The sequence below is a fragment of the Amphiprion ocellaris genome, chromosome 3 (assembly GCF_022539595.1).
Source record: "Amphiprion ocellaris isolate individual 3 ecotype Okinawa chromosome 3, ASM2253959v1, whole genome shotgun sequence".
Taxonomy (NCBI): Eukaryota; Metazoa; Chordata; class Actinopteri; family Pomacentridae; genus Amphiprion; species Amphiprion ocellaris.
In genome coordinates this window covers 30,543,737-30,561,195 of record NC_072768.1, presented here as the reverse complement: position 1 = coordinate 30,561,195, position 17,459 = coordinate 30,543,737, and the positions used below count along the sequence as shown (strand labels likewise).

The 17,459-nt window shown below is 41.3% G+C and overlaps 2 protein-coding genes across 3 annotated transcripts in view; both read left to right on the top strand.

Moving 5' to 3' along the window:
• Positions 1 to 4,595, top strand: part of LOC111575967 (plasma membrane calcium-transporting ATPase 1-like) — a 30,606-nt gene extending 26,011 nt beyond the window's left edge. Inside the window, exons 17-21 of the mRNA XM_035953422.2 lie at positions 274 to 487; positions 859 to 1,070; positions 1,162 to 1,269; positions 2,296 to 2,484; positions 3,557 to 4,595. Coding sequence (XP_035809315.1) covers positions 274 to 487; positions 859 to 1,070; positions 1,162 to 1,269; positions 2,296 to 2,484; positions 3,557 to 3,940 — 1,107 coding nt within the window. The 3' untranslated portion in view covers positions 3,941 to 4,595. The remainder of the gene's footprint in view (positions 1 to 273; positions 488 to 858; positions 1,071 to 1,161; positions 1,270 to 2,295; positions 2,485 to 3,556) is intronic.
• A 2,852-nt stretch (positions 4,596 to 7,447) lies between these two features.
• Positions 7,448 to 17,245, top strand: gtse1 (G-2 and S-phase expressed 1). Of its 2 annotated transcripts, none has more exons than XM_023281403.3 (12): positions 7,448 to 7,565; positions 7,827 to 7,868; positions 7,960 to 8,017; positions 9,727 to 10,624; positions 11,408 to 11,569; positions 12,436 to 12,574; positions 13,446 to 13,823; positions 14,227 to 14,281; positions 14,490 to 14,720; positions 14,859 to 15,108; positions 15,817 to 15,933; positions 16,909 to 17,245. In XM_023281403.3, the coding sequence occupies exons 2-12, from the start codon at positions 7,847 to 7,849 to the stop codon at positions 16,990 to 16,992; spliced, it is 2,394 nt and encodes a 797-aa protein (XP_023137171.2). In that variant the 5' UTR covers positions 7,448 to 7,565; positions 7,827 to 7,846; the 3' UTR covers positions 16,993 to 17,245. The 2 variants fall into 2 exon arrangements, with proteins under 2 accessions (XP_023137171.2, XP_023137170.2); XM_023281402.3 differs by having other exon boundaries at positions 16,906 to 17,245.
• Positions 17,246 to 17,459: the final 214 nt, after the last annotated feature.

The following is a 17,459-nucleotide window of genomic DNA, read 5'->3' as shown; positions in this document are numbered from 1 at the left end:
TTTCAAGGTGTCTTGTCGCAGAACATATAAGAAACATCATGTGGACATGTTAACAAGGTAAAAATGTTGATCTTCACCAGAACAGGTCTTTAAATTTTGTTTGTTGTGGTTCTAAAAGTTTGTTTACTGGTAATCCTTACTGTCTGTCTGTTGATTGTTTTCCTGTTTCCAGTGTATGAGCTCCATCATATTTAATGCTCTAAATGACACAATAAACTTGTGTTTCTCTGCTTACTAAAATTAACTGTAGATTTTTGGTATATGTGTTTCCAGGACTCTCCTCTGAAAGCTGTGCAGATGTTGTGGGTCAACCTCATCATGGACACCTTCGCTTCACTGGCTCTTGCCACTGAGCCACCGACTGAGGCGCTGCTACTCAGGAACCCGTACGGCCGCAATAAGCCACTCATTTCCCGCACCATGATGAAGAACATCCTGGGACATGCTGTCTACCAACTGACTACCATCTTCCTCCTGCTCTTCTTAGGTCAGTGAATGCACCACAGCTTGATGTCCCGAAACAGACTCAATGTGTTTTTTTTTTTTAGTTAAGAGCCACAGAGTATTAATTTACATAATTAATTTCAAATTAGATAAACTAAAATTGCTGTTCAGTAAAATGCAGATAAGCACTGCCAATATCGGGTTTTCATTCTGGTTATCAAGAAGTATATGAATAGGCGAGGTCCATGTGGTATGTATTTGACACTTTCTGCAGTGTTTTTACAATCACTGCAATGCGTTAATTTATTTTTGATTGTATTAATTAAGTCCAACTGACAAGTACATCAGTTACATCATTATTAAAGTGTGAATTTAAAAAAACTGCTTGGTAATTGTTGTTTCTCCCTCTCACAGGGGAGAAGATGTTCGACATCGACAACGGCAGGAACGCCCCCCTCCACGCCCCGCCATCAGAACACTACACCATCGTGTTCAACACGTTTGTCCTCATGCAGATCTTCAACGAGTTCAATGCCCGAAAGATCCACGGAGAGAGGAACGTCTTTGAGGGTGTCTTCAACAACATCATCTTCTGCACCATTGTCCTGGGAACCTTGGTCATACAGGTAAAGTTTGTACAGCAAAGAAGTTGTTAGACTGACATTGCTGAATGACGAAAGAATCTCAGGATAATGTTGTTGCTCTGTCCTCTGATAGATCTTGATCGTTCAGTTTGGTGGGAAACCGTTCAGCTGTGTGAGCCTGACCATTGAGCAGTGGCTGTGGTGTATCTTCCTGGGAGTCGGCAGTCTCCTGTGGGGACAGGTGAGACTTTTTTGATAAGAGATCAGCTCTATTTTGATAGGAGACACAAAATGAAGGGCATCTTTTTCTTATCAGTCACTGTCATACCTCCTAAATAACAGAATGCTGTTTTTTGTAAAAAAAAAAAAAAAAAAAAAAAAAAATCTGCCCGTCAAACACATAAAAAGCATTTCAATAACATGATGGGCATAATTTCAGCCTGTCCTTGAACACTTTTGATGGTGATGACAAAAACAGATGAGTAGAAGCAACATGAGCAGGTTAGAAAAAAAAGATACTTATTACCAAAACATGACTAAATATACTTCAAATAAATGAGAGGAGAAGAAAAGGGGCGTGATCAAAAAGTTCCAAATCTGTGCCTATAGAAGTCAAAAACCTGAATTAGGTCACCATCTGCTTCTAAGTAGTCTCCTTGCAACAGTAATACACCACTGCAGATGTCAACACACTGCATGTCCTCCCTCAGATGTGTCAGGATGTTACAGTAGGACTCTGGCTTGACAATCTGACCCTGGGGGACAAATTCCCAGAGCACAACTTCTCTGGTCTTCCTCCTCTACTGTGAAAACTGTTGTTTCTTCTCTGGGTCATAGACACAGACCTACCTGTGATGATTCCTGACATGAAGGTTGGATCATCTCAGCTGCTGATTGATACAAAATTTGATGTTTTATTCTTTGCTCCATGTTGAAGTCCATGCAGAAATAGCAATTGTGCACCCACTAGTGGGCTTAAAACTGTGTGTAACTCAGTCCTGTTGTTGTCTTCTGACACCTGACAGTTACTGCTGTTACATGTTGCTGACACAGGATCCTGTCATGCTCAGTGAACACACGCATGAACAATCCCAGAACTTTTTTATGACATTTAATAATGACCTGCTTCTTTTTGCAGCTGATCGTCATCATTAGACAATAAACCTTCTGGTGTTCACAGTGATATTACAGTTGAAAAAAAAAATACTGAAGAACACAAAGTGCTGCTGTCGACACTGACAGGGATACTATATTTGTCCTCCCTCAGCTTGTGTCCAGTATTCCCACTAAATGGCTGAAGTTCCTGAAAACAGCGGGTCACGGCACGCAGCGAGAGGAGATCCCTGAGGAGGAGCTGGAGGAGATGAAGGACATGGATGAGATCGACCACGCTGAGATGGAGTTGAGGAGGGGCCAGGTGCTCTGGTGTCGTGGTCTCAACCGCATCCAGACACAGGTAAGGTGTTCTTCTTAAAGGAAATTTCCTGGGTGCTATTTTATTAGCAAACGACATCAAGAAGGCAGAAAAATGGTGATAATCAGTGCAGTCTTCTCTCAGTAAAACCATTCAGAGAGCCTTACAGAGGTGTTTCAGGGCTGGTCAGAGGTGACAGGTTCTACAGCAGCAGTTGTTGCTGAAGGTTACCCTGAAACAGCCTGCAAGTTCATGCGCTGGAAACAGGCATTTTGACTAGTTCATTTACCTGGATAAAGATAAATAACAATAATAATAATATATTTTATTTATAGGCAGCTTTCAAAACACCCCAGGACACCGTACAAAGTAAACAAAGTTAAAACACACTCACATTAACAATATTCAACTTAAAGATGTAAAAAGTTTAAGAGAAGGACATTTATCAATTTAAAAAAAAAACAGAAGAAAAAAGAGTTGTGGTAGTCAAGTGAGAATGCTTGTTTGAACAGGTGGGTTTTGAGGTGGGATTTGAAAATGTCCAGCGTGTCAGTGTTTTGGATGTCAAGTGGGAGGGAGTTCCAGAGGCACGGGGCAGAGTGGCTGAAGGCTCTGGAGCCAGTGGTGGTCATATGGGCAGGAGGGATGGTGAGTTTGAGGGAGGAAGATGATCCGAGGGTTCGGCTGGGTTTGTTTATGTGGAGGAGTTCCAGTGAGGAACGGAGGGGCAAGGTTATGGAGGACCTTGAAGGTTAGCAGCATGGTTTTATAGATAATGCAATTCTAGAAATAACACCTACAGATCTCTGGGTTTCCACATCGCACTTGTATAAGTTGCATGCTGGATCAGGATTAGCCCCCACACTAGCTGTGATGTTGTAAATAAAATCATACTGACGGTCACCTTTGAGAAATTTTCCACTTTTAGCAGAATTAGAAAACAGTTTTCCAGCGTCAAAGATCCAAGAGAAGTAACTATGACCAAAACCAATTCTGAGTGGAGGGGAACCTAAGACCTAAGTAGAAAAGCACTAGGATTTTCCTTTTACACCTTTCAAACACACTGTGCCCTTTGATTAAAACCCTGAGCTGACTGTCTCCTCTTCTGTCTCAGATCCGTGTGGTGAACGCCTTCAGGGACAGCGTGTCCCCCTACGAGGGTCTGGAGACCCCTGAGGCTCGCAGCTCCATCCACAACTTCATGTCCCACCCTGAGTTCCGCATCGAGGACTCAGAACCTCATATCCCCCTGATTGATGAAAACGAGAGTGAGGATGATCCGCCCACCAAACGAAATTCCGTCATCATCCCGCCACCACTGACCGGGCTGTCCAACCTGCCCCCTCTCCCGTCCTCACCCAACCAGAACAACAACGCCATGGACCGCATCATCCCACTGCACAAGGACACCTCCAGGCCCGGTCTGATCCCACCCAACTCAGCCGGGCTGCCACCCTGTCCGGGAAGCCCCCTGCACAGTCTGGAGACCTCGCTCTGAAGCCCCAGACCTGACCTGACCGTCCCCCGTCTCTAGGGTCTGGTGGTACTGTGCTTGTTACTGCCAGAGTTCTTGTTCTTCTGCGAGCTGAAGAATGAAAAAAACATTTTAAAAACAGACTCGTCAGATTGTTTCTCGTCAGGAGTTCAACCTGCTGGTTTTTTAGGATCCAGGAAGCAGAGATGTTTCCAGATGTGTTTGTGGTTCCGTTCAGAGTGACGGCGGCTCACACAGACTGATGTTTCCTTCTTTAATAGACATTCACTCTGCAGTTGTTGTTTAGGAGAAGAGTGTTTGTGAGGTGATCGATCAGTAATCAATTTCTGATGTGTAAATATTCATGTTGATGTAGTCAGAGCTCATTTTCACCTGCAATGCTTCAGTGTGTCAGCAGACGAGCTGGCGTGAGCAGACGGTGACGAGTTCAGGTTAGTTTTGTGTCGAGGTTTAAGTTGAACATTTGTGACTGAAATGTTTAGCGTCAGTCAGCTTTACTGAGAGGAGAATTTTATTCTCACAGAGATGTGACTGTAGTTCGAAAGGTTTAAATTAAATGTCTGATGTTGGAAATTACTCGAGTAGTTTTTTTTAAAAATGTTTTAGGATGTTGTTTCAAAAGATGTAAAACCAAAAGTTATTAAAAGTTTTAAAACAAGCTTCAGAGCAGGATGTTCGTGTCAAACAGATAAAGGAATGTTGTGGAATTGTTTGATCAGTGACAAGTTACAGATATCTTCACCAGATGCCAAAAAAGCAAAAATCTTGATGAACTTTTAACTCTTCACCTCATAGAACTCTACTACAGGATACAGACAAGCTGTGTCTGAAATGTTCCCTCTAGAATACTGAAGGATCTCACAGAAAGTCGATGCAAAAAAGTTGATTATAGGGATGTAGGTCTCAGATGTTGCTCAATTATTCAGCTCTTTTTTTAAATAAGAAAGTCCAATTTGTGACTATAGTCTACCTCCAGTCAGTGAAAAGTTAAGAATAAAACTAGACGGGAGATTTGCGATTTCAAAAAAATATTTGTTTACATATTTTGAAAATAGAATTCAATTAAAAAAAAGAAAGTCCGCTCACAGTTCTGTCTTTCTGAGAATAATCTTATAACTTTACAAGAAAGAATTACATTTCAAGATAGAATCCTAATTTCATTTGAAAAAAAATGAGATATTTTCAGAATAAAAATGGAAATTTCCTAGCAAGAGGTCGTGATTTTACCACAAAAATGAACAAAAAAAGAACAGTGAAGGTGTTAATTTAGAAAACATCTTTAAAAGGAAGAAGCACACAAAATTAAGTCAATTCCTGTTTTTACATAAAAAGGTATACAGGAATAAAATCTGAATTTACATTTTATTATTAAAATATTAAGCTATGATATCATTATGTTTTGAGGATAATCTAATAGTGACAAGAAAAGTTAGTAGTAGTAGTATTTCTTTAACTGGTGAGATAAAATAAGACAAAACCTTTTAATTTTAAGACAAATTTTGCTGTATCTCAAGGATAATGCTGCAATTTTATGAGAAAAATGAGATATTTTTGAAATAAAACTAACTTTAAAAAAGGTAAATACTAACAAAAATATATATGCATTATTATTAGTAGAATGAAGTTTTAACTTAATACAAGAGCTGAGTCAAGTCACAATTCAAGACTTTTATTTATCACAAACACAATTATATATAGTATAATGTTCAGTGAAATGCATTGAGCACCTGTTCCAGACCAAACCAATAAGAATAATAAGAATAGAGAATAAAAACACACAAGAAATACACATATATACACAAGAAATACACATGCGCGCACACACACACACACACACACACACACATATATATATATATATATATATATATATATATATATATATATATATATATATATATATATATATATATATATATATATATATATATATATATATATATATATATATGTTGGTTTGCTGGTTGATTATCTATTGAGTCTACTGTTTCAGGTTCAGCAGGCGGACAACCTGTGGGAAGAAGCTCCTCCTCATCCTCTCTGTGTTTGCCTTCAGGCAGCAGTAACGCCACCCTGATGAGGGAGGGTGGTTCTGATGGTGCGCTCAGCCAAGCAGTCCTGCTGGGTGCTGCTGCCCATTCAGGTGGTGATAGTCCCAGCCAAAACACTCTCAATGGTGCAGGTATAAAAGTTCCTGAGCACCTTCAGAAGGAGCTTAAAGTCCCTCAGATGGTAGAGACGCTGTTGAGCTTTCTTCACCAGGGTGTTGGTGTGACAGGACCACGTCAGGTCCTATGTGATGTTAACACTCAGGTACTTCAAGCTCTCCACTCTTTCCATCTCTGTCCCACTGATCCTGAGTGGGTGGTATGCCCTCTGCTGTCTCTTGCTGTAATCCACAATCAGCTCCTTGGTCTTGCTGACGCTCAGCTGGATAATTTTGAAATACTATTTCCTGCTAAAGATATAAAAGACTTGATGTGCCACTAAAAATGGAACATTTTCAGAATAAAGTGATTCTGACTTCACTGGTAATAAAGGACGTTGTGTGTGTCCATGAAGCTGTCAGACAGCTGGCAACAGTCGTCCCTAGTGGTGAACATGAGCTGCAGCTTCACTAAGACTGGAAGCCGCCCAGTACGACCAGGAGGAAACCAGTCACCAGCTTCCTTTTGATGAGTATGACAGGCTTGTTTGTTCTTTCCAAGCTGTTGTTCACTTTCTGACCTTGGTACATATATTCAGGTGTCCTGGACCTCCTGGAGCCTTCCATTGTGTTACTAATACAGTATGTTCTTTAGAAATAGCTTTAAATTAAATGTTATTTAACATATTTGATTACATAGCCATGCCAAATAATCTGTAACTGTCCTTATATTGCCTGTTACAGACAATACTGTTGCAATAATTATGTAGTATTGAGCTATATTGTTTAGCTTTGTATGGTCACTTGTCATAAGTTATACTTTTCAACATGCATCTATTGCTTTTGGCCATGAGCTACTTTTCTGCACGTTTTTGTATTACTTTCTATTTTAGTAGTACATTGACTGCTTCTGCTATTTGATTTGCTTTACCAAGATGCCGGAGGATCTTTTGTGTGCTGTCCTTTGTGAGGATCTGGATCTCGGGCATGCGGAGGCCAAGTCAGCACCTTCAGCTCTTTGTTTTGATGCTCAAGCTGTTCCTCAGCAATTTTTGCGGCACATTAATAATACAAAATTATTTAAAAATCTTTGCTCCATTTTCTTTTCATATTGCTACTTTCTCCTCTGTTTAGTTTCTTTGTTTTTTTTCTGCATTCCATTCATGACTATTTTTGTCGAATTTACTTCATGTACTAAAAAACGAACAGTCCTAAACTTTTACAGGTCATACTTAACTAATTACATTTTTTGGATACGTACCGAAGATACTAATATCCGAAAACTGGATTGAATCTGTTTTGGACTACAACCCCCACATCGCCGCTCGATCTTTCGTCACACACTTTTAACCAATGGCTGAATGCGTTTGAGTCACATGACCAACAACGCAGCAGATTTGAATTGTTTGTGAGGTTGTTCGTTTTCATGTTGCGCTTTGAATGCGGAGCAGAAAATATTTGTGAGTTTTAGAGGCACTACAGGTTTGTATTTATACATTTAATTAAACTCACCGTAAGTCCAGGCTGCTGTTGGATGAACCAGATTCCCATTTAAACTCTTAATTCATAGCTAATATCCGTTAATGTTTTATCTAACTAACGAGCTAGTAGGCTAACGTTAAAGTTAGCATGACAATCAAAGACCGTTAGTGTGTAGATTCAGTGTCTGCGCTGTCTGTCAGTGTTACAATAAAATATTGCCATCATAGTTTAATATTTGAACTGGACCAATCTGTTTCCCAGAGAGAAGAACAAACAGCGGGATGGACAGTCGAGCTAACAGCGGTAAGTCAACACTCCAATGGCCTCCAGCCAGTGTTTATAACATGCCTGTGTTTCATTAACCTTTTCCTCCACCCTACTTATGTCTCTGCAGATGTGTTCTTTCTGCTTGATGAGAAATTTGACTTCGATGTTTCGATGTCGCCTGCCAGGTAAGAAACACTCGAGGGCTTCTGTTAAACTGAATTTACTCCTAGGACCTGAATCCCCACTTCTCTCTCTGATACCAGCACTGCTTCACTCCCCTGACTGACAGGGTGAGGCCACTCTGAAGATATTGGATTTTAAAATGAATTTGGCCAAGGGAAACATCTTATTGTTTGATGTACAGTAGATCTCTCAGCTCATAAGAATACCTTTTTGAAAGTAAAACCTGTACCCGGGTAACTGGGAATGATCTTGTGACTTTGTCGTAAAGCATCAGTGAGTGGTGAGGCCTCCATTGGGCTAATCTCCAGTTGTGGTGGTGTTAAAAGGAAACCAAACATCGAGTATACAAATCTCTGGAGTAACATTTTGCTGCCTTTCTGTGGGTTTAGTGTTGATGGCTTTCCAAAGCCTGTTTGCGTGCACAATTAATTGTTACTTGTTTGTACAAAGGTATCCTTTTGCGTGTCTGTGAATGTGTATACTAACTACACAAACAAGTTCCAGACAGTATTTTGACATGCTTTGTTCAGTTTGTATGTAGTATGGATTTGGGACACAGCTGACAATTTGGTGGTCCTTCTTTGCGCTGTAATCGTGCTTGAGACAAAGACCTGTTAAAACTTCTCTTTTGGTTGAAATATGATTTGGTTTCAAACTGAAATTGCAATATGAAACTATGCAATTAGCAAATGTCAAAGGTTGAAGTTTAGGTTGACATTACATTGAACTGTCATGTCAGTGGTTTTACAAGTTCATCCCATCCTCTTTTGTGTCACATATGCTTTTCATGGTGTCTCATGTGATAACACCCATTCACATGTTTTTAATCTGGCAAACAGTGCATACTAAACTGAAGCCTGACTTTCAAAAAGTATCACAAATCAAATATATTTCACTATATTATTGTTATCTCTACTCTTGCAGTTGAAGACAAATAAGTAAAGACGCTTTTCCTGTGCTACATTATTTATCATAAGTTGTCAAATCTGTATTCATTAAAACAGGACTGAAGAATTAAAAATGAAACAATTTTTTTGTTACTGCCATTGTGATGGAAATGTTTGACCAACCACAATAGGGACATCTGCTGGACATATTGTGGTATTGCATTGAATGGAAGAAGTAACTCTTGATAAGGCAGCTTTACTGATATAGCAAATTCAAAAACAGGCAATTCAAATTACTCTTTTTGGGCAAAGACCAAATAAGAAGAACATTTTAAAAGCAGAGAGCAGTAAGACCAGAATAAAGTCAGCTAAGAAAGAATAAAAAAAGACGTAAAAATAAAAATGGATGAAATTAAATGGTATACTGACACACAAGTTTAAAGTAATGACTCAGAAATAGCGTCATAGTGGAGTACAGTGGAGTGATAAGTTCTACTCAACTTCATGATGTTGGTTCGCTGTACAACATAGCAGTTGGCAGCTTGTTTGGTTCTGGCTCCAGGTCTCACTAGTTGACTGCTTCCTAAAGATGGTAACACTGCATCAATACTACAGGGTCTGTTTTTAATACCTCATTGTGGACAGAGTCCAAACAGCAGTTTGTCCACTGCTGTCATCTTTTTTAGGTTCAAATAAAGTCAGATGATTATGAACTGCTGTCACCATTGTTCTTCATGACCTTTTGAAGCCACTGTTCTGAACCATTGTGAGCCGTTTGTTTCATTCTCATCTCTGATATCCATCATGATGCCTCTGCTCCGCAGCTCCATAGATGATGATGATGAAGACGAGGTGTTTGTGGGTCCCGTCAGTCATAAGGAGAAGTGTGTCAGTGCTGGTGTGGTGTCTCGGCTCCAGGATGGCAGTGACGGTGTGCGGGTGAGCTGGAGCCCACTGAGTGGAGATCAGCTGGAGGCGGTGTGTCAGGAAGCCACCAAACTAGCCAACCAGCTACAGAGTGGCGAGTCTCACAGCGAGGACACTGACATCACCGACACCACAACTGAAAGAGAAGAGTTTGTCGAGGACTCTAAGGCCAAACTGGGCGTGTTGGGTCAGACTGCCAGTGCACTCAGCCCCATCAAACGCCAGACTTTCTGCGTGCAGGACAGTCCCATGAAGGAGCTGCCGCCTGCCATCCAGCGCAGCCTGCTAAGAGGCAACTCATCCACCCGCCCTTCTGTTCCAGCAGCATCATCCACCCGCCCTTCTGTTCCAGCAACATCATCCACCCTCCCTTCTGCTCCAGCAACATCATCCACCCTCCCTTCTGCTTCAGCAACATCATCCACCCGCCCTTCTGTTCCAGCAACATCATCCACCCGCCCTTCTGCTTCAGCAACATCATCCACCCGCCCTTCTGCTCCAGCAACATCATCCACCCGCCCTTCTGCTTCAGCAACATCATCCACCCGCCCTTCTGCTCCAGCAACATCATCCACCCGCCCTTCTGCTCCAGCAACATCATCCACCCGCCCCACAACCAGACTCAGCACTTCCAGCCCTGTGGTTGGACCCAAGGCCCCGTCCAGGATGTCACTGCGAGGAAAAGCTGCCCTGGGCGTTGCTGTTGTGCTGCCTAGCAAGCCAGCTGCTCCAACAACTTCCTGTTCAGCCAGCAAGAGCAAGGTGGAAAAAACTAGACTGCAACCACCAAGAAAAGTAGGATTTTTTTTTTTTATCTTACAACACACAGCATGCAGTTTGTAATTGACCTAAAACACTGGTCATTTTATGGCCCTATCCAGAAAATGAACTTTGTCAGTCTTTGGTACATGCTTCTCCTTCTTTTCTGTTACGTTTAAAAAATAGGTAGAACAGTTCAGTTGTTGTTTGTATGCAGTATGGATTTGGGACATAGCTGACAATTTGATGGTCCTTCTTTGTGCTGTAATAGTGCTTGAGAGAAAGACCTGTTAAAACTTCCTTTTGGGTTGAAATATGATTTTTTTTCAAATTGAAACTACAATATGAAACTATGCAATTAGCAAATGTCAAAAGTTGCAGTTTAGGTTCACATTACATTGTGCACAGCTGCAGAATGGAGTCAAAACCAATTTTCTCTCATATATGCACATAAAAGACTGAAAAGTCTTTTCTGTGTAAAAGTGATAAATTGTTTTTAGTTTCAGAAACTGAAGCAATATTTGAAAATGTGAGACATGATTATTTGCTTTTGTGTGGACAGTTGGATAAGAAGAAGGTTGACACACTTCACGTGGCCCTTCTCCAAGAAGTAACTGCAGAAAATCACGATTATTGTGTTTGATTGTTTGAAATTTTCTTGTGGTAAACTGGAGGATTTAGGTAAAGCTCAGCTCCTGGCATTCGGCCTTAAGTCAACCATGTCAGAGATGTGATAAAAATCTGTAGAAAAAACTAGCACCTAATAAATCAGTGACGATGTGGTGATGTCATCTGTCAGTTTTCATCTTTCTGTTTCAGGTGGTTGGGGGTTTGAGACAGAGCCCGTCCTCTCGTCTGTCCAGCAGAGCAGAATCGAATGAGGATCTGCTCTCTGATTCAGCGAGTGTGGCCTCTGATATCAGCGACTCCTCCCTCAACTCCAGCCTTTTGGGAAAACGCACACTGGCTCCACCCACCAAGGTAACGCTTGTCTATTCCAAACACCTGCATTTGGATTACCTACAGGTAGTTAAGTGCCTGCTTTTGCATTTCGAGTATGTGCCAAATTGCGCTTTAAAAAAGGTTCTGTGGAATTTGCCTGTAATCAAATCGAAGTCAGGTTTACATTCAGTTATTCACCAAAGTGACCATACCTGGAATACTCTGCGTGCTGAGTTCATTTCTCGCCTTGTACATGGGAAACTGTTATTTTACAGAACAGTATATATACTTGAGGTCTAACAAATGTGTGTAGTGTTTTCTTCTTCATAAAACATTTGCAAATCAGTCTTAACCATTACCCACCCACCACCGCTGATAATGCTGCATTTCTCTTTCTTCTTCTTTTTTTCTTCATTTATTCCAAATGGATATGAATATTTCAGTTAAGCTGTCATTTCCAATCATGTTTACTATTCTTAGGTTAGTGTTATACTTTCTTCATCCCTGAGTACGCAAGGATTTACATGCCTCGTACCCAAATGGGGTTCGAGTCATGTAAATGTTGTCACCAGAGGGTGTAACTGAGGCTCTGTGCAGATATCCCATAGTGTCCAATTTGTTGTGGCTACCCTACAATGCATGCACAGAATATGTATACACTAATCTATTGTGTATGTATGGACCGCAAATAGTAACATGTCCACAGCTGTCTGTGTGCACATCTGCCAGGGAATGTAGTTGTGGCTTCAATGAGACAGGAAACAATTATGATCCATGTAGTGTGTTTTCCTGAGTAAACACTGAATGTAAACGAAACTGCCAAACACTCATGATTGATAATTAATATTTCATCACAGACATCTTATCATGATGTGGAAATACCTGAGCTTTCTGTTTTTCTACAGAGTGTTGGAGTGAGGAACCTGTCAGGTGTGAAAGCTCCGCCCCTTCAGAGCAGGAGGGTGACAGACAGAAAGAACACGTCCTCATCTTCATCCTCTGTGTCCAGCTTTAACTCCAGCATGTCGCTATCCCCCGCTAAAGGTATGGTAACGGCTAAGAGCTGCATTTTTCAATACACTGGTTACAGTTAGCAGTCCTATAGGTGCCAACACAAAAACATGTAAGCAAAAATGGTTTAAAGCATGTGATATGTTATGATGTTAAGTTATTTAAACATCTTCTCAAGGTATGAAGGTAATATCAGAGGAAAACAACTGAGCACCTGCAGCAATGGAATTTGTTGTTGTAAAAATAAGTCACACGTGTATTAGTAAATTTGAAGTCACAAAAAAAAAGCTCTTTAGTAGTTACAAGCTCTTTATTTCTCTCCCACAAACACAACATCTTCTTAAATTCTTCATTGCAGGTTAATAAATATTCTACGAATAGCTCATTAAGAAACTGAAATGCTCACATTTTTGCCACAGATGCTGCCGTAAAAACACATTCTCACACCTATATCAAATAATGTGAAGTCATAGAGACAATTTGCACATCCATACTTGGATATAGTTCATAAATGAAAGGATAAAGTTCCTATTTGAGCAGCCAACAGCTCCTACAGTGAAGAGACATTAAAAAAAATAGGTGCTCAAACTTTGAGATTTCTCCACATACAAAAATACTGATACCTCACACATTTAGTACATTTCTGACAGTAACGGGAAAATATAAAAGGTCACTTACCAGTTAAGTCGATCTTTCTAAACTATCTGCTAAGTGCAAAGTGGTTGAAAGTAAACTGCCCACATTTAGCTGGCTGAAGGCTAACTAACCAGCTAATGTTTAACTGCTCAATAGTTAAGAGCTAATTAATTAAATGACTGAACTGTTTAGCTAACTGCCCTGCTACCTCCTGAGTTCATCATCCTGTGAGAATGTGCAGCAGTTCAGGTGTTCTGTCTCCTCTCAGGTAAACCGAACTCTTCTCTGAATGGGAGTCTGAGCAGCTCCACTGGCCTCGCCCCCAGCAGCGTCAGCAGACCTCGCCGCTCCACCGTCTACACAGCTGCAGAGCCAGCGTCCTCCACTGCTGGCCGCCGCTCACTTTCAACTCAAGGCAAGAAGCTTTCTGAGACGGAACGTGTCAAAGCTGCCAGAGCCACACCGCTAAAGAGAGCTGAGGCTACGCCCCTCCAGTCAGTACCCGCCAAGAGACTTTTAGAGAGGACCTCCTCCTCCACCGCCTCCTCAGGCCGGCCACAGAGCGGATTGAAGCCCAAATCTAAACCTGAGGCCCTAGTCCCACCAACACCCAGCACATCAGGAAAAGGAGCCCACCTTGCAGATGGTGTGAGACACTGATTGTATCAGAACTGTTTATTCAGTTAGAACATCAGTTTTATCCTGGGTTTCATTCAGAAAACAATTTATAAGATGTGACAATATTTAGGTTGTTTCATCCAAAAAACATCAGATCAAATTGAGACAAAGCATGTGCTGTTTCTTGAAGCCATCAGCTGCTCTACATGTGCAGTGACAGACACAGCTCTGGGGGTTACCTATAAACTCCCAGAACCTCAGTGTGGTTCTTTGACAAATGATGACTTACTTTGGGAATTTACTGCCTAATGGTCTGACTGAAGTAATCTTGTCTGTATTTAAATCTTTAGGTTCAAACTAAAGCAGGCTTTCAGTTTCTGTACTTCACTCACAGATACATGTGTCGGTCTGTTTTTGTGTGTCATCTCCAGATGTCTCCAAGGGGTTGAAACCAAAGCGGCTGATGTCTACTAGCAGTGTGGATAGGTAGACAATGTCACACTCCACCTCTACACCACATCACTCACTGTAAATGTTGTTTCTTTTCAGTTGTATGCTGACATCATTTATGTGTGTAAAAATACCTCATATTTTGTGACACTGAGGAATGTTCAGAACTTCAACCTGCTCAGTTAGAATTGTACCAGCCATTAAGTTTCTGAAAGATCAGTAATGTGTGCTACTACTCCTATAGTCTTCCTCAGAAGACATCTGCTGGGTCTCTGACACCCTCTGCCAGCAGCAGCAAGTCACTGCAAATGAAGGCACGCCGCCCCTCTGCCCTCCCCACCCCAGTGAAGCGCAGGATGTCTGCCATCCCTGCCCCCACGCCCACCAACCAAACCCGGACTGTAAGGCCACCAGCCATCTCTAACTCTGGCTCTGCCCCGACCCCGACCTCAGCGAGGAAACAGCACAGCTACAGGTGAGATCCTTTCAGTCCCATCAACCATTAGTAAAACAGCTCTGACTTTTGAGGGGCAAACCTAATGTGGATGATTTGTCTGGTTGCATCCATGCAGCAGTATCACTTGATCGTTGAATTTGTATTTTGCTTGTTTAGCCCACTCCCCACAGACACACAGCAGGAGGAACTTACCGAGGCTGTCCACATCCAGCCCTTCTGTCTGGAGGAGGAGGAGGAGGAGGAGGAGGTGAAGGAGGAGGACCTTCCTACCCCACTGTCAAACACTGAACAGCCTAACCAATCAGAGAGCGCAGATCCTGAAGCACCAAGTCAGGATGAGTCAGTGCCCAACAGAAACCTGATGGAACTGGAGACAACAGAGGAGAGCAACAGCAAGACACAGGAGGTCAGTCACACAAACACCAGTGTGTATTTTTATCATTTACCCAAGTCTGTGAGGGCATTCGTAGAACAATTTTTACAACCTGGGTTTCTTTGAAATTTAATTTGAATTTATATTAGAAAATCTATGCATTCTAACATTAGTAACACAAAGGGTCACTCATGCAAGCACAAAGACAAGTACAGAATGGTAGGTCTTGGGTTCATGGACTGTTAGGACATCTCCAAGGCAAAAGTAGAGGAAGCTGTTTGTATGACTGTCAGTCTGAACTATCCATTATCTATACACAGCTTAATCATCATTTGGGTCACAGGGAGCTGGAGTCTATCCCAGCTGACTTAGGGTGAAGGCAGGGACACCCAGAACAGGTCACCACTCTATAAGAAGGCTACACATAGAGACAATCACACTCACATTCACAGCTATGGACAATTTAGAATCATTAATTCTGCATGTTTTTGGACTGTGGAAGGAAAATGAAGAACCCGATGAAAACCCACGCATGCACAGGGAAAACATCCAAACTCCATGAGGAAAAGATCCCAGGCCAGGCTGGGATGCAAACCGGGGATGGTGCTAACCACTAACCCACTGCGTAACCCCTGTGTCCAGAGTCATGATTCGCTGAGTCATCCTCCTGCGTTTTGTCTGATCAGCTGGATCACTCAGGAAAACCTTATCACTTTGACCATCTCTCTGCCATGTCCTTAGGTTCTTTTGCTGGATCTTCCACCTCCAGCTCTGCACCCTCAAGAGAAACTGCTCATTGACTTGACCAACACACCCGACCTGGTCCGGACCAGTAATAAGACCTGCAGCACAACTCAGGTAACTGACATCCATCTAGGTGTACCCACAGACAACATGTGGTTACAATATTATGTAGACTGTAAGTAAGACTCTATTACCCTACAGCAGCATTAGACTTCATCAATGTTGTTGTTGCTGAATGTAAATCCCTGCGACCAGGTTCCAAAATCTGAAGGAAAGCCTGAAACTAGAATAGAATAGAATGTTTTTAATTGTCATTATACACACACAGTGTACAACAAAATTAAAGCATGACAACAACAAACGGCAGAGTTGCACTGTTGACAATTGACTTAAAACAGCTATTATGTGTTCAGTACCCATATTACACCTGGGTAAAAGGTTTCACATGTTCCCTTCGTGTGTCTTTAAATGTTTCAGTTGAGCTGAGTTTAGATTGAACTGAAGCACAATGAACAACATGAAAACACAGTAACAAACCCGTCTTTTATTCTCAAAGCTAATAGTTATGTTAGCTGCACAACATGCTAACAGTAAGGATTTTCTAATTGTGGTGACACTGCCATCAGTAACAAAAGTAATTCACTAGATCTAAAGATTTTCAGGTGTTGGGAGTGCATGAAGACTCGTGTTCACTCTTGCGGCCAGCAGCAGAATATTTGGTGTACTTTGCATATATGATACATTTTAGAGTTAGCAGAACCAGCTCTAGAAGATAAATAACACTGATGGACTGAGGCAGCGGCTCATTTTGAATGGCTGACCTGGAAGCAGCAAGTATGGAGGGGGCAGGATTACATAAAGCTTGAGCTAGATTATTGGCTAATTAGGTGTAGGTAGCAATTAAGTGGTCATTTTCATATCTTAATGGCTTTTACTTTGCACCTTCAAGTTCATACAAAACCCAATAAAAATGTGTTTTGACCATATCGGACTATTGAAGGATATGAAAGTGATTTTCATTGCTGAATCTTAAATAACATCTTTAAAGTGTTTTCTGGTGTTTTACATGTTTTTGCTTTGTTTTAGCAGCTGATTGACTTGAGCTCGCCACTTATCAAGTGGAGTCCAGATGACAAGAGGGAGAATGCTCTGCTCATAAACCTGTCCTTCTGATCTGCATCCTGCTGAAGGCCTTGATCTCGGCAGTTAACTGGACTCAGTATATGTATGTCTTCAGAAATTCCAATAGTAATCATATCTTTGATTGATCTAGAGTTTTATCAGTGAAGTGTTTACTGAAGCTGAGTAATATGTTTTAAATGATGAAAACATTCTAAACTTGCTGAAATGTTTCAGCATATGATTGTACTTTATTTGTGTCCATCGCTGCTCTTAATTAATGTTTGAATAAATGTTCTTAATGTTACTACTGTAAATGTTTATGCTCATGTGTTTTCATGTGCTGCTGAATTGGATCAAAAGCAAGAAGTATTACAAAATTAACACACTGTGCTACACAGATCAGCCCTGAATGTCACAGCCTGCAGCACAACTCTGCTCCAAGCACTTTACAGTTGTACGTAACCTAGTCACCACCAATTAGTTTGAGGTTTGGCAATATCTTTGAAATGCATATACAC